Consider the following 14033-nt stretch of genomic DNA (forward strand, 5'->3'; position numbering starts at 1 on the left):
TCCCAAATGATCCCTATCTCTGTCGTAATGCAAATATGGTATTCCTGCAACAGATACTGTATTACTGCCATCTACAGGCAAAACAATTGTATTGTTTTATTAACCCACCCCCCACCCCCATACACACACCTATCACCCCCATGATTTCCACACTACATACCCACATTTCAATACCCACGCAGCCAAACACACCGTAACCATAAAAATCTATATGCAGTTGGTTAAAATACCTCAAGAATACTGTATATTGACATTTGCAAAATATACTAAGTATACTCTGTATAAGAAAGCCAAATATCTGCTCACACTCTGCTTCCTGTTCTGCAGATCAGTATCTTCATGACTCATCTGTCTAACTATGGGAACGATCGATTGGGTCTGTACACTTTCGTGAACCTGGCCAACTTCCTGAAGTGCTGGACCAATCTGAGACTGCACACACTCCCGCCTCTGCAGCTCGCACACCACTACTTTACCCTATTCTCCGAGCAGAGAAACCCACTCTGGCAGGTCTGTGTGTGAACATGCGAGAGAGATGTGTTCACATGGGCGTGTGTGCGCGTGTATATGTGTGTGTGTAATAAATTGTTGGAGTAGTCCTCAAAAATATGATCAGATATGACAAAAATATGAGGCCTATTTTGTTTCATTGTTGCATTGATTCTTTTAAAAAAAGACTGAGGTTTAAGATTAGAGTTATTTTGTTACAGTATCATTGGGGTTGACGTAAAAAAAAAAACCAAATATAAAACTACATATGTGTATTTATTTCTTTATTTATTTTATTTTATTAAACCCTTTTTGGGTGGTTATATCTGATGGCACACTTTGTCTTGTTATTATCACTGTCTAGCTCATCCATCTGTGTCTAAAGATTACCTGCTATCTGTAATGGACATATGGTGTGTATGGGTTGTATTGATTGATAATGTGTGTGTTTGTGCAGAACCCATGTGATGACAAGAGACACAAGGATATCTGGTCTAAAGAGAAGACCTGCGACAGGCTCCCCAAGTTTATGGTGGTTGGACCTCAGAAAACTGGTAATTATGGTATTGTAATGTACTAGTCCTTGATTCTGTGTAGGTGGGAAGCTATGATCATTTCTGGATATTAAAAAAAGACATGACTGTAATTTTTTTTTTATTTTTAACTTTACAGTATCTTCTCTCATAGAGCTGTGACAAGGTGTTTTCATGTCCAGTGGAAGTGGAGTCATCTAGTCACATTTTGATTTCCATTTAATGAGAAAACCGGCATTCTAAGATGTCAAAAGACATCACTCACTGCAATTAGGGATGCAGCTGACCATCTACTATACTTAATTTATGCAATCATGCACTTTACATACAGCCATTTGGCTTGAGCTGTATGATTCAAGAAGTGAGTCAACTAAGTGGCTAGTGTTATCCAGTCAGGTGTCCATTAAGTAAGGAATAGACCACTTGGGGCCATGCTGTTATGGGAAAATAATCAACAATGGGGAGGTGTAATGTGAAGCAGAGTTGCTGTTACCACCCCAAGTTGATTATTTCTCAATATTGGCACATCCAAAAATGTTTTATTCATCTTGTACATGAGCAATTTGCCAACAACTAATTTTTAAAATAAACTAAAGAACGTCATACTTTTTTTTTTTTTTAAATCTATTTATAATTACGTGTAATACTCAAAACCAGATAATTCCTATTATCACTTGTTGTAACAGCTATTCCCTCACCAGTCTCTCTTTTTTTCTCTCTCTTGAAGTTAATAAGACAAAATTTGCAGCTTGTCATGTTACTGCGGATCTGCAAAATCTGAATCAAGACTTGAACAGCGCTGTGGCTTAAAACAGAAATTACATCTGCAATGTCAGAGGGAGGAGAGTCAGATTTAGTCATGGATTTGCTGTCAATGGAGGGAAAAAATGGACATAATTAGGAATAGTGGATCTGCACCAGTGTCATTTTTACATTCCTACAGTGTTGCAGGTTTTTTCAGTGGCTGACTTCTTATCAGGGGGATTTAAATATATCTTTCAGATATTGACTCGTTGATCATGTATAAAAAAAAAAATAAACTACTACTCTAAAATAAACTACTCTAATGTTGTGTACAAATGATAAAATCCTATTATGGACTAACTAGCATAATTTAACAGTGACAATCAACCATCTGTCTGTTTGAATGTTTTTTTTTGTCCTCGCTGTGATTTCCTAATGTTCATGTTGAATTGTTTTCATTACGTTGCTTAAAAGCCGACGTCTTTTATTTTTTAAAGCGATTCCACTTTAAAGCTCTGTAATATATATTTATTGTCCACACACATTGTGATCTACTCAGTTGCACACTCAATCCTCACAATTCACAACTGTAAAATTTGCAGCGTCTTTTCTAGCACAAGGCTTCAAGGCTATGTGTGTGTGTGTGTGTGTGTTTGTGTGAGTGTGCGAATGTGTGAGCTGTTGTTCACCTTGATCCCTCCTGTCACATCTCACCTTGTACAGCACAGATGAAAGTGCAGCCAGAGACATTAGACGCACTGAAGGAGAACAACACAGACTCACTTGGGGGAGAGATGGAGAATCAGGGAAGGGTGAAAAGACAGGAAGGGTGCGAAAGACAAAGAGAAAGCATTCGTTCTTTCACTGTGTTGTGTTGTCTAGCTAAAGGAGTTTGATTGGTGTCAGGACACCGATGTAGTTAGACAGTTTGTGCTTTGAGCTCTCTCCACTTCCGTACCAGCACAAACTTATGAAACACTCACTCACCCACTCTCATTCTGACACGCACAAACAGATACTCACAGATACCACGCTTGCTTGCTCCCACACACACACACACACACACACACACACATTCATATCCTGTCTCTTTCACAGGCACATACATACAGACATACATACATACATACATACATACACACATACATACATATATACACGTCCATCGCGACTTTTTCAACACCTTCAGACACACATTTACACCCACAGCTGAAAAATCCATGCTGCAAATAGAGTATTGATTTCAGCCCATTCTCCGTTTCCTTCTCTCTCCGTCTTCTAGCTTTATCTGTCGACTCCATGTAGCGCACTTAAACATATTACACTATCATTATCCGCGCAGGGCCTCATCTGTCCACGTTATGAGTCTCGTTCCTCTCGTTCGCAGGCACCACGGCACTCTACCTCTTCCTCCTAATGCATCCGTCCATCTCCAGCAGTTTCCCCAGCTCCAAGACCTTCGAGGAGGTGCAGTTCTTCAACACCAACAACTACCACAAAGGCATCGACTGGTAAAAAAAAGCAAAGCACCAAAATACTAAAATTAATGGATTTTTTTATATATACATATACATATATAATTAAAGGGGCAGTTTGTAATTTTCGAAAGTGTTAATAGACCTGTTACAATCATTTAAATTCGGAGACGAATTGAACTGTCATTCAAAGTATTTCCAAGCAGTGGATCTGGCTAGTTTATTCATTTCAGGCTTCTGTTTAAAAATTTCTGGCCCTGAAATTAACCCCGCCTTCAGATGAAACGGAGCTATTTAGCCCTGCCGCTTTTCCTTAAAAGGCAACTCATGAAACATGCTGGGGTAAAAGTAGAAGTACAATTGCAGTTCACCTCACAGGCAGCAGAGGCCTCTAAAAATTACTAATGGCTCCTTTAATTTGCTGTCCTGGTACAGAGAATGTCAGTGATAGAACATGAAGGCAACTGTTAGTTTATTATTAATGCGTTCTTTGATATAATAGAATCGTTCTGCCATTGTAGCTATCAATTGTATATATAATTAGATTTTTATATATAATTATTATATATAATTAGAACTAATTATATTTATGTTTTGTAGTTAAACACAGTACGTTTTAGTGGATCACTAGCTTATTTCACTAAAAGTAGGCTTCATGCTAATTTATACACACCCTGTGAATCCAGGTTCACATACATGTGACAGTTTTTCTTTTTGTACCAGCATCTTGTAGCATCTTTCAAGGATCATGTAGTTTGGTGATGTCATTACCTAGACCAATAATGCCTTGGTATACTGTAATACTCTTATATAATACTGTATACTGTTGAATTGGTATAAGTGGCAAACTTTGTGTGTGTGTGTGTGTGTAAAACCTCTCAAAGGTACATGGAGTTTTTTCCGGTTCCATCAAACGTCAGTACAGACTTCCTGTTTGAGAAAAGCGCTAGCTACTTCCCCTCGGAGGAGACGCCAAAACGAGCCGCTGCCCTGCTGCCCAAAGCCAAAATCCTCACCCTGCTCATCAACCCGTCTGACAGAGCCTACAGCTGGTACCAGGTACCCTTTCCACAACAGCATCCTGAGAAACATGATTAACCAACGTGAAATTTACAGCAGTTTATCTTTCTGAGTGTGTAGTATGCATGCATATGGGTCAGTGTATATATGTGTGTGTGTGTGTGATTGTGTGGGGTTCTGTGCTGCAGTAGGTTAAAGAGAAGCTAGTTAAAGGGGAGATCGATGCAGCGAGGAGCAAAAGTCAATGCCACATTAGATTACCATCAGCACACTCTCTGCCTTTTAAACTCGCTTATTGAGCTCATTCAGCAGGATGAGGTGTGTGTGAGAGTGTGTGTGTTTGTGAGTGTATGTGTATGTGTGTGTTGCACACTTCCATCCTGATAACGCTAAAATTCATAATTAAATGCGTATTCCAACAGAAAAGTGAATTTCTTCACTTGGACTAAACAGTATGTCCACCAAAGTACCAAAGTAGTTCACTATCTGTGGTACATAATGCCTAGCAATTGATGTTAGATACCTAGCTAAGCTAACACTTGCAAGAAAATCTAGCTAGTTGCCTTGATAATTAGCCACTGCCTGTTGCTATTTTTTTTTTTTTTTTTTTTTAAGCTATGTTTAATATTCTCAATGCTATATTCACACTTTTGTTCATTTTAATTTTGTCTAGGGTGTGTCTAGGTGTTTGGCATTTATCACATGTTTGAACTCAAGCACACGTGTCCTAGCTAGCTAGTGTTGGTAGTAAAGATTTCTGAATATGACTAAAAAAGCCTCTCAGAAATCCCATCAGGTTTTTTGTGTCCTAGCTAGCTAGTGTTAGCAGTAAAGTTTTCCGAATGTGACTTGAAAATCCTCTGACAGAAATCCTGTCCGAATGTTAGAACATCTAGCTATTAGCTAGGTGGGCAGCGTTAGCAGTGAAGATTACAAACTTAAGAATGTGACTTTAAAAAAACTGTCAGGTTAGCTCATATTAGCTACCTAGGTAGCATTAGAAGTGAAGGTTATTTAGGATTGTGATATTAAAAAAAAAACATTTCTTCAAAATCTTGTCAGGTTTGATCACACTAGCTAGCCTGCTTGCGTTAGCAGTGAAGATCATGAAAATTTAAACTTAAAATCTTTCTCAAGCTTTTCTTAATCTTTTGCTAGCTAGCTAGCTAGTGTTAGCAGTAAAGAGTATGGACATTTATTAAAATTACTTAAAATCTTCTAAGGAATCCTGTCAGGTTAGATCGTGTTAACTAGCTGACTATGGTAATCATTGAATAATATTAATATGTATGAATATGACTTCAAATTCCTCTCAGCAATCCTGCGAGGTTTGATCATATTAGCTAGGCTGCTAGAGTTAGCAGTGAAAATTAAGAACATATAGGAATGAAACTTCCTCAGAAATCCTGTCACAAAAAGCTTCCTCAGAAATCCTGTCACATTGGACCTTATGTGCTAGTTAGCTAGTGTTAGCAGTAAAGATTATGGAAATTTATGAATATGAGTTAAAATCCTCTCAGAAATCCTGTCGGTTAGCTGTTGTTTTCATGCTAGCTAGCGTTAGCAGTAAAAATGACAAACATTTGTGAAATAATCCTGTCAGGTTAGTTCATATCCAAGTAGCACACACTTCAACACATTTACTCACAATGCCGAGATGTGTGTGTCTGTCTCTAACACCCTATTTCACCTCTTCTGGTTGTTGATTCGCTAACTTTTCCACCCCAGCCAAGTGTGAAAATCTTTTTGTGATTTTTTTTTTTTTTTCCTGGATGAAAACCTGATGATAGTGTCAGTGGACAATCAGCAGTCTTTATTAGCTGGTATGAATGCAAGTTTGGTTTTCCTCCAGGCTTAAGCATGAGGTGGGGGGTACGTGAGGGGGCGTGCGGAGAGAGAGAATGGGAACGAGGGGGATTTTAAGAGAGGATGGGAGAGATGGAATGAGTGAAAGAGGTAGAGAAAAAAAATCTCATCAGCAGCATGCCTCAGGAGGTCCTAGCATGCAATGATTACCAGCAGCGAGAACATGGAAAAGAGAAAGAGCTTTCGATCCCATTTCCCCTCTTAATAAGTGTGTGTGTGTGTTTTTGTGTGTGTGTGTGTATAGGCACCAAAGCCAGTTACCCAAAATGGATGCTAGGCCTTGTAGCAAACTTTGTGGTTTCGTTGTATATAAGTTTAACTTCTATTACGCTCATAACACACTCTCTTTCATTCTTTCTTTCTCTCGCTCTTTGTTGCCATGGCAGCACCAGAGGGCCCACGAGGACCGGGCAGCGCTTCGTTACAGCTTCTACGAGGTGATTTCAGCTAATCAGCACGCTCCATCAGACTTACGATCCCTGCAGAACCGCTGCCTTGTCCCCGGTCTCTACGCCACACACCTGGAGAGATGGCTCACCTACTACCCACCTGGCCAGGTACACCCATATACACACACAAAGCCATACACACAATGCAGAAATATATTGAAACCGATGATTGCAGATGACGTCATCTATTTACGTGAAAATTCCGAAAAAATGCAGGTAGAATAAAAATTCCAAAGTGTCACATTTCCTGCAGCTACGTATTCCCAATGTTAGTGCTGTGGCGAGACATTTCATGTGAAAATATATGTGTAAATGTTTTATTTCATTGAAAGCGTAACTGGCGTTAGTTTAAGAATAGCTCCAGCATCACTCGAAGGATTATTAGCTTATGTTAGCTAGCCAATTTCCTTTGCAGCATTAGATTGTTAGGTAAGGCTATATGGATGTTTCAAATGGTGTACGAAATATAAATCACAGCTCCCTCTGGTGGCTGTTTTTTTTAGTACATCATCTGTTTTCTTAGTTGTTTTCCCAGCGTGAACACAATACTCGCACTAAATCCAGTTTTACGCGATACGATTACAGCAGGTTTTTTTTTAAATCAAGAAAAATATTCTTTCTGTGGCCGCATGGGTTTCCTCTGGGTTCTCCGGTTTCCTCCCACCTCTCGAAAACATGCTAGTCAAGAATGTATCTCCACGTCACACCCAGTTTTCCTGGGATAGATTTCCCCGGATCTACCCTGACCCTAACCAGGATAAAGCGCTCCCTGAAGATGAATAAACGAAAAATAAATGGAAGTCTATTGGAGACATTTTTATGGAGTACACTTTTATGAAGTACAAAGACGCGAACATAGACTTGCTCAGAGTCTAGTTAATTTGTGTGTATGTGTGTGTGTGTGTGTGTGTGTGTGTGTGTGTGTGTGTAGCTGATGATAATAGATGGCCAGCAGCTGAGGAATGATCCAGCGGCCGTGATGGACGAGGTGCAGAAGTTCCTGGGCGTCTCTCCGTATTTTAACTACTCGCAGGCACTCACGTGAGTTTAAGCAACACACACACACACACACACACACAAACACAGTAATGAGCTTTTCAATGTTTTATGGATGACATAATCATAGATTTGTTACTAACACTAACACATTTGTGGTCAGTTTGATTACACAGGCTCTTACCTGATAACAGCAAATGAGATCAATGCTGATCTGTGTAACCCAGCTATGAGCCATTAGCGTTGGACCTGAACAGAAAATTTAGCTTCAGCAGGAGCCTGTAATTAAAAACAACTCATTACGCACTTTCTCTCTTCCCTCCTCCCACCTCTCTTTCTCTCTTTCTCCCTTTCTTTGTCTCTCTTTTCATTCTGTTTAATTAAGAGGCGTTTGGCAGCTCTGTTCTCTAGTGGCTCTCTAGGCTTCTAGAGCCAATACAGGAAAACACATTTATATGACAATCAGCATCTTGCCAAAAAATGATTCACAATCTACAACTCTCTCTCACACACACACACTGATGGCTAGGCAAAGAGACAGCACACATACAGCCTTGTACTGGAACTTGTGGCACTAGAAATCTGTAACTATGCTTTTTTTTTCTCCTTTTTTTCTATTGGCCACCATTCAAGTTGCATATTCAAGTATCTGTTAAATGTTGGCAGCAATAGGAACTAATGGAACTAATGGTACATACATACACACTGAAAAAAACAACAACAAAAGAACAACAGAAAAAAAAAAAAGCCCTGAGGTTTGGTGGTGCAGTTTGTGCTTTCAAAAGCAACTTGCTGTTTTATTTCTCAACCTGCAAAGAGTTTTTTTTTTTTTTTTATAAATGTAAGAAACATTGATTTGTATGGAAAAAGAGCAATAATACTTTGCTTTTTGATATGGTATGCTACCTGAAGAAGTTTTTAAATATTTATCGCATTCTTAGGGAGTTACATTCATTTCATATTTCCTTCATTTAATTTCATCGTAGTGCAGATTAGCTAGCCAATTTTAACTAGCTACACTGGCATGCTAGGTACGTAGCATGCTACAGTACGTAGCTGCATTTCAAATGGTGTACTATGCACTATATACTATTCACTATGTTCTTACGTATTTAGACCTAATTTCGTAAATATGTAAACTTTTAAATCAAACATTAACATTTTACACACCGAAATCTAAAATGTGATACCCGTACCTCACCTGATTAAACCCCGCATAAACAGTCTCCATATGAGCAAATGGGACAATTTTAAAACTCATAACATCCAAAATTTTTATTTCCAGATATTTCCGAAATATTTTCGTTTGCAAGTTGAAACTTGCACTGTGTTGTTATTCGTCATATTTCTTGCTTTTGTTCTCATTTTCTTAACACGAAAATTAGTTTTTTAGTTTTTACTTAACACGAAAATTAGTTTCAAATATCTTTTCGGCAAGACTTCGGATAAAGGTTATTAAGGTTACGCTGGGCTTCGCAGCTGACCAATCAGCAGCTTGGATTTAAATGCGCACACTGTAGGGCCATCCTTTTCTCTTTCTCTCTTTCCCTCCCTTCCATCACTTCCAGGTCCTAGCAAGCAGCGTGTCTTTCCTTCGGGAAATGCAGATCCAGTTTCTTGATGAAATTTAAAATGCTTTATCTTTGAGGGGGTTTTTTTTGTCAGTTTTTTTTTGTGGTTAACTAAAGAACTACTGAATGTAAGACTGAATAAATCTCTAAATATGAATGATGATGTAGTTGCATTCAAACTGGTGGAACAGCCACTAGAAGTAAAAGGACTAAAACAGTTTGGGTATGTGTGAGAAAAAAAAACCCCAGTGTGAATCGCACATTTAGAGCCTGTAGGACTTTAGAAGAAGAATAAAAAAAAAGAAAAGAAAAAATAAGTCAGTGTGCATATGTGTGCGTGTGTGAGGAAAATGTGTGTTGGCAGGATCGATGGTGCTTTGGGGTGTTTGTACTGTACTTTAGTTCAAGCGTTCACATGTAATCTGTGTTTACAGCTCAGGCAGCAGACTAATTAACACCCCGGCCCACACTTCCCATCACACCCCCGCACCCCCCATGCAGTGTTTATCAAACCCAACCATGTCGCCTCTGACAGCCAGACAAGGTTACGCCTGACATCTGTCAGCCTCTGTGTGTGTGTGTGTGAGTGTGTGTGTGTAAGTTTTCGATATGAGGTGGATTTACTTCTCGAAATGAGACGACATGATTGAGTTCTCATCCCTCATTTCTCTCTTTCTCTCTATTTCTGTCTCCACAGATTCGATCCTCAGAAGGGATTTTGGTGTCAGCTGCTGGATGGAGGCAGAACTAAGTGCTTGGGCAAAAGCAAAGGTCGCAAATATCCTCCTATGGATGCTGAGGTAACATCAAATAGCTAAGGAGCGCTTTTTATGTTTGCCGAGTCTGAATCAGAGCCGAAGTGATAGCTTTCAATTCGTTTACTGCTTGGTTTGGTTTAGTTTCTGATAATTAAACGAACCGAAAAGCCAAAAAAAATCAACATGGCTGAGAGATGTGAAGGGTTGAAAACGTACTCGTAGAACTCTTTCGTTCATTGTTCAGACATACAGTGAGACAAAAACCTTTGCCTAGAAATCACAAGTCACCTGAGCATGTATAACACCAAGTCAGCGCTACGTAAATGATTATATAATGATATAAATAACTAGTTTTGAACATTTTGTGTATCACATCCAGCGTTTATTTTCTCTTAATATTTGTCAGTCTTAATATCCAGAACGTATGGCACTTCTGCAGCATTACAGCTCTGCCCTGTGACTCTGTTTAGCAGCTCACACCTTTAGAGAAAAAAAAAGTCGCATCCCAAACACGCGACAATTTTGGTTCACTTCCTGTAAGTGAGACGAATCGCTTTCTCACTGTATTCGGACCAGGTAACACTTTACACTAACTACATGAATAATCATGCACTAATACCTGAATTAATACTTACTTAAATATGAACTAATGATGAGTTAAGGCATGTACTAATCACAAGCTAATGAAGAGCTAACCTTAACCAAGACGTGAGTACATGTTTGTTAGTTAATGTATTAATTAACACGTAGGGTTAAACTAAATCAAACATGCTTTATAAGAAAGAATATGAATTAAAGGTGCATAATTTCAAATTGTTTATATAATTTGCCGTATGCAGCTGCGTTCACAAATATCATTGGATGGCGCTGGATTACGTTCAGAATTTACACTGATCCTCCTTATGAATATAGAAAGACGCACTAATAATAAACACCAATAATTTCATCTCAACCCGTTTTGCATCATTCTCCATCCATTTCTTTTCAAATCTCACTGAAGTACTAGTACGTGCCGTAGGTGGCTAGGGCCCGGGGCACTGCTCCTTTACCCACAAGGGTGATATTAATACAATAACATTTACTCATTTAGCAGACGCTATTATCTGTGAACATGCCCCTAGCAACCCAGAGCATCAATAATCTATACTAAAAATTCATTTCTGATTGTGAATAATCATGCATGCTTGTTATGCAACACATAAGAAATAAGATAAGGGACGTACACTGAGCTGAACACATGGTACATTGCCAGTTCGAATATTGGTTCTTGTTTATAGCCTAATTATATATACATTATATCCTTCTTTTACGGGCAGCGAGCACAACGGATCAGGCTCATTTCACAGTTTCATATGAAATCTGTAACAGATCCAGGAGCGCACTTGTGCAGCGTGATATAATGCAATCGAGAAACAGTTTCACCTCGAACACTCAGTCCTTACTGCAGACTTTATGTCCATTTTTATATGGAAATAAAAATGGCAAATAGATTTTTTTTTTGGTCAGGCTTACAGCTAAAGACATTCTCCATCTGCTGCATGCCTTCTTTAAAAAAGAAATAAATGTTATCTTATATCATATAACCACATTTAGCCTGCACATTCACAAAAATGACATTTTAACAGCTTGTTTATTGCTGTTAGTGAGAGTAGCAACTTAAATTGCTGTTTTAATACGATTCTGAACTGACTTTCCACACAAACACATATATAACTGTGAGTGAGTGAGTTTGTAAAAAAAAATAAATAAATACAATATTTATTGAAAAATATTTTTAAATAAAAAAATAAATTACAATTAAATATTTAATTAGGGTATAAAAACCTCTAATGTATAGCGTAATGCATTGACATACACGCCTCCATTTTTTTTTTTTTTTTTTTCAAACCAATTTGCAAGACTCGTATGTAAAGATAGAAAGGTAAAAAGTACCTTTTGTACTTTTTTGTACAAGTTCATTCGCAAGAAATCGAACAAAATCCAAACACAGCACTCTCATGGCTACGCTAATCTAAGCTCTTCATGCTGCAGCTCCATTTGGTGTCATTTTAATAAACAATTTTCCAACTTGAGGAAAACTTTAACAGTAAAAAAGTAAAAATATTAAGCTCTCCAGCGCTACAGAGACGGCTTTACTGGACAAACGGCTACGTCGAAAACTAGCATAAAAGAATATGCAGAGTGTGACTTAAAAAAATGATGCTTTAAGCCGTGGCCTCAGGAGAAAAGCCTTGGCTGAGAAACCCTCTTTAGAAAACTGCCTTACAGTCTGGAATGCATGTTTGTGTTTATAAAGCCATCCTGTCAATCATTTTATAGACACTCCCTCACACCCCTTCACTCCACACCCTGCTAACCTGCTAACATGCTAATACCACTGCTTAGCGCTTATTATTAGAGCTTATAAAGAAATAAAAAAGGACAGCGACTGCACTTGTGACCATTCTCATAAATCGTTATGAGCCGGATTTTGCGTGTTTACAGCATACTATACGTTATACATTATAGCGCGCTTGAAAGTGATGTCATAGCAATCCTTGCTAATGCTAACTCTAGTCGAACCACGGCTTTATGTTCATGGGTGGGAAAAGGGGGCGGGATCAAAAAGAGTAAAAATATTATTATTCAGCTCCACCTGCTTCACCGAGGCCTGATCTTGACAAATGTTGAGCAGTCTTACTTAATGCAATTTTAACTTTGTGTGTTATATGATGTGGGAGTAGCTGCAGCGCCCCCTGGTGAGCTGATGGTGAAAATACTTTATTTGAAAATTTAAAAAAAATGAAATAAATGCATTGCTGCATCACGCAGCTTTAAAAAGCATTGTACATGCTTAAATTATGATAGATGCAGTTTGCTCTATTGTTATCTAGAGAGCCACAGATTGTAGACCATGCATTTAATAAATACAGCAGGTTAAAGGAAAAAAAAGATAAATCTGACACTCACTATATCTTGTGTGTTTGGCGAAATGTATATGTGTATGTGTATAGGTGTATTTGATGTTGTTGTTCCTCAGCCAGCAAGCAGCGTGGTGCTTTGCATGTAGAGCATCCACACAGGAAATTACACAAAGGAGTTACATAAAAAGCTGGTTACATAAAAAAAATCGATTTCAGAGATCCTCGTGAAACATATTTATGTACGCTGTCCACCTAACACACGTAATCCTAAACACCCCAAGGTTACAGCATGTTCTCATGCGTCTGTGAGTGTATAGTATGCTGTGTATGTGTGTGTGTGTGTGTGTGTGTGTGAGCTTTTAGGATACTGTGTATGTATAATTAAGGAAAAATTGCGACCCTGTATGACCCTGTAAGTCACAAAGACACTTATATTTTTCATTTGAATTCATTTTTAATTGAAATCGTTTTCATTATTAATTATTACAGCCTTGTACATGTACATAGAGTGGCTTTGACCTTTGAAATTTCAATATTTTTATAAAAAATCTAATAGTTCTGAATAAATAATAGAGATTTTTTTTAACAATGTAACCTCTCACTCACACTCTGTGTGTGTGTGTGTGTGTGTGTGTGTGTGTGTGAGGACACAGCAGCAGTGATATAAGGCCCATCTGTCTGTTCGTCTCGCAGCCATTTTTCTTCATTTCACACTCATCCCTCTCTCATTTCTCTCTGTCTCTCCGTTTTGCTCGCTCTCATTTGTTGCCGGATGCAGATCTCCACATGACAATCAGCAGCAGTCACACACACACACACACACACACACACACACACACAACACAGTTTCATAAGCATATGATAAAGCTGTTCACAACAAGATGTTAAACAGCATCAGAGTTTAGCAACTGATACTTGTAACATTAATAAAAAATGTTAAAATGCTAAAATTCAGAGTAATGGGTCAAAGACAGACAGAATTTTCAACACGTCAAAAAATGTATTATTTTTGCAAATATGAAGATATTGAGTTGAGATTTATTATTATTATTATTATTATTATTATTGTGATGCTATCTATAACTTATTTCCTTTTAAATATATATCGCTTTTGTCTTTATGGGACATCAGTGGGGTGAAACTTGCTATGTGAAGTTATGTTATATTATATTTAGGCATATTAATAATATATATGCAATTGTCCAATCAGATAATCATGTGACTGACCA

At 38.1% G+C, this 14033-nt stretch overlaps 1 protein-coding gene across 1 annotated transcript in view; it reads left to right on the top strand.

Moving 5' to 3' along the window:
* ndst3 (N-deacetylase/N-sulfotransferase (heparan glucosaminyl) 3) overlaps window positions 1–14033 on the top strand; it is a 71109-nt gene that overhangs the window by 55260 nt on the left and 1816 nt on the right. The window contains exons 7-13 of the mRNA XM_026942902.3: window positions 328–510; window positions 947–1043; window positions 3154–3277; window positions 4126–4300; window positions 6514–6684; window positions 7508–7617; window positions 9841–9943. Coding sequence (XP_026798703.1) covers window positions 328–510; window positions 947–1043; window positions 3154–3277; window positions 4126–4300; window positions 6514–6684; window positions 7508–7617; window positions 9841–9943 — 963 coding nt within the window. The remainder of the gene's footprint in view (window positions 1–327; window positions 511–946; window positions 1044–3153; window positions 3278–4125; window positions 4301–6513; window positions 6685–7507; window positions 7618–9840; window positions 9944–14033) is intronic.

Source organism: Pangasianodon hypophthalmus, chromosome 28 (assembly GCF_027358585.1).
Source record: "Pangasianodon hypophthalmus isolate fPanHyp1 chromosome 28, fPanHyp1.pri, whole genome shotgun sequence".
Classification (NCBI taxonomy): Eukaryota; Metazoa; Chordata; class Actinopteri; order Siluriformes; family Pangasiidae; genus Pangasianodon; species Pangasianodon hypophthalmus.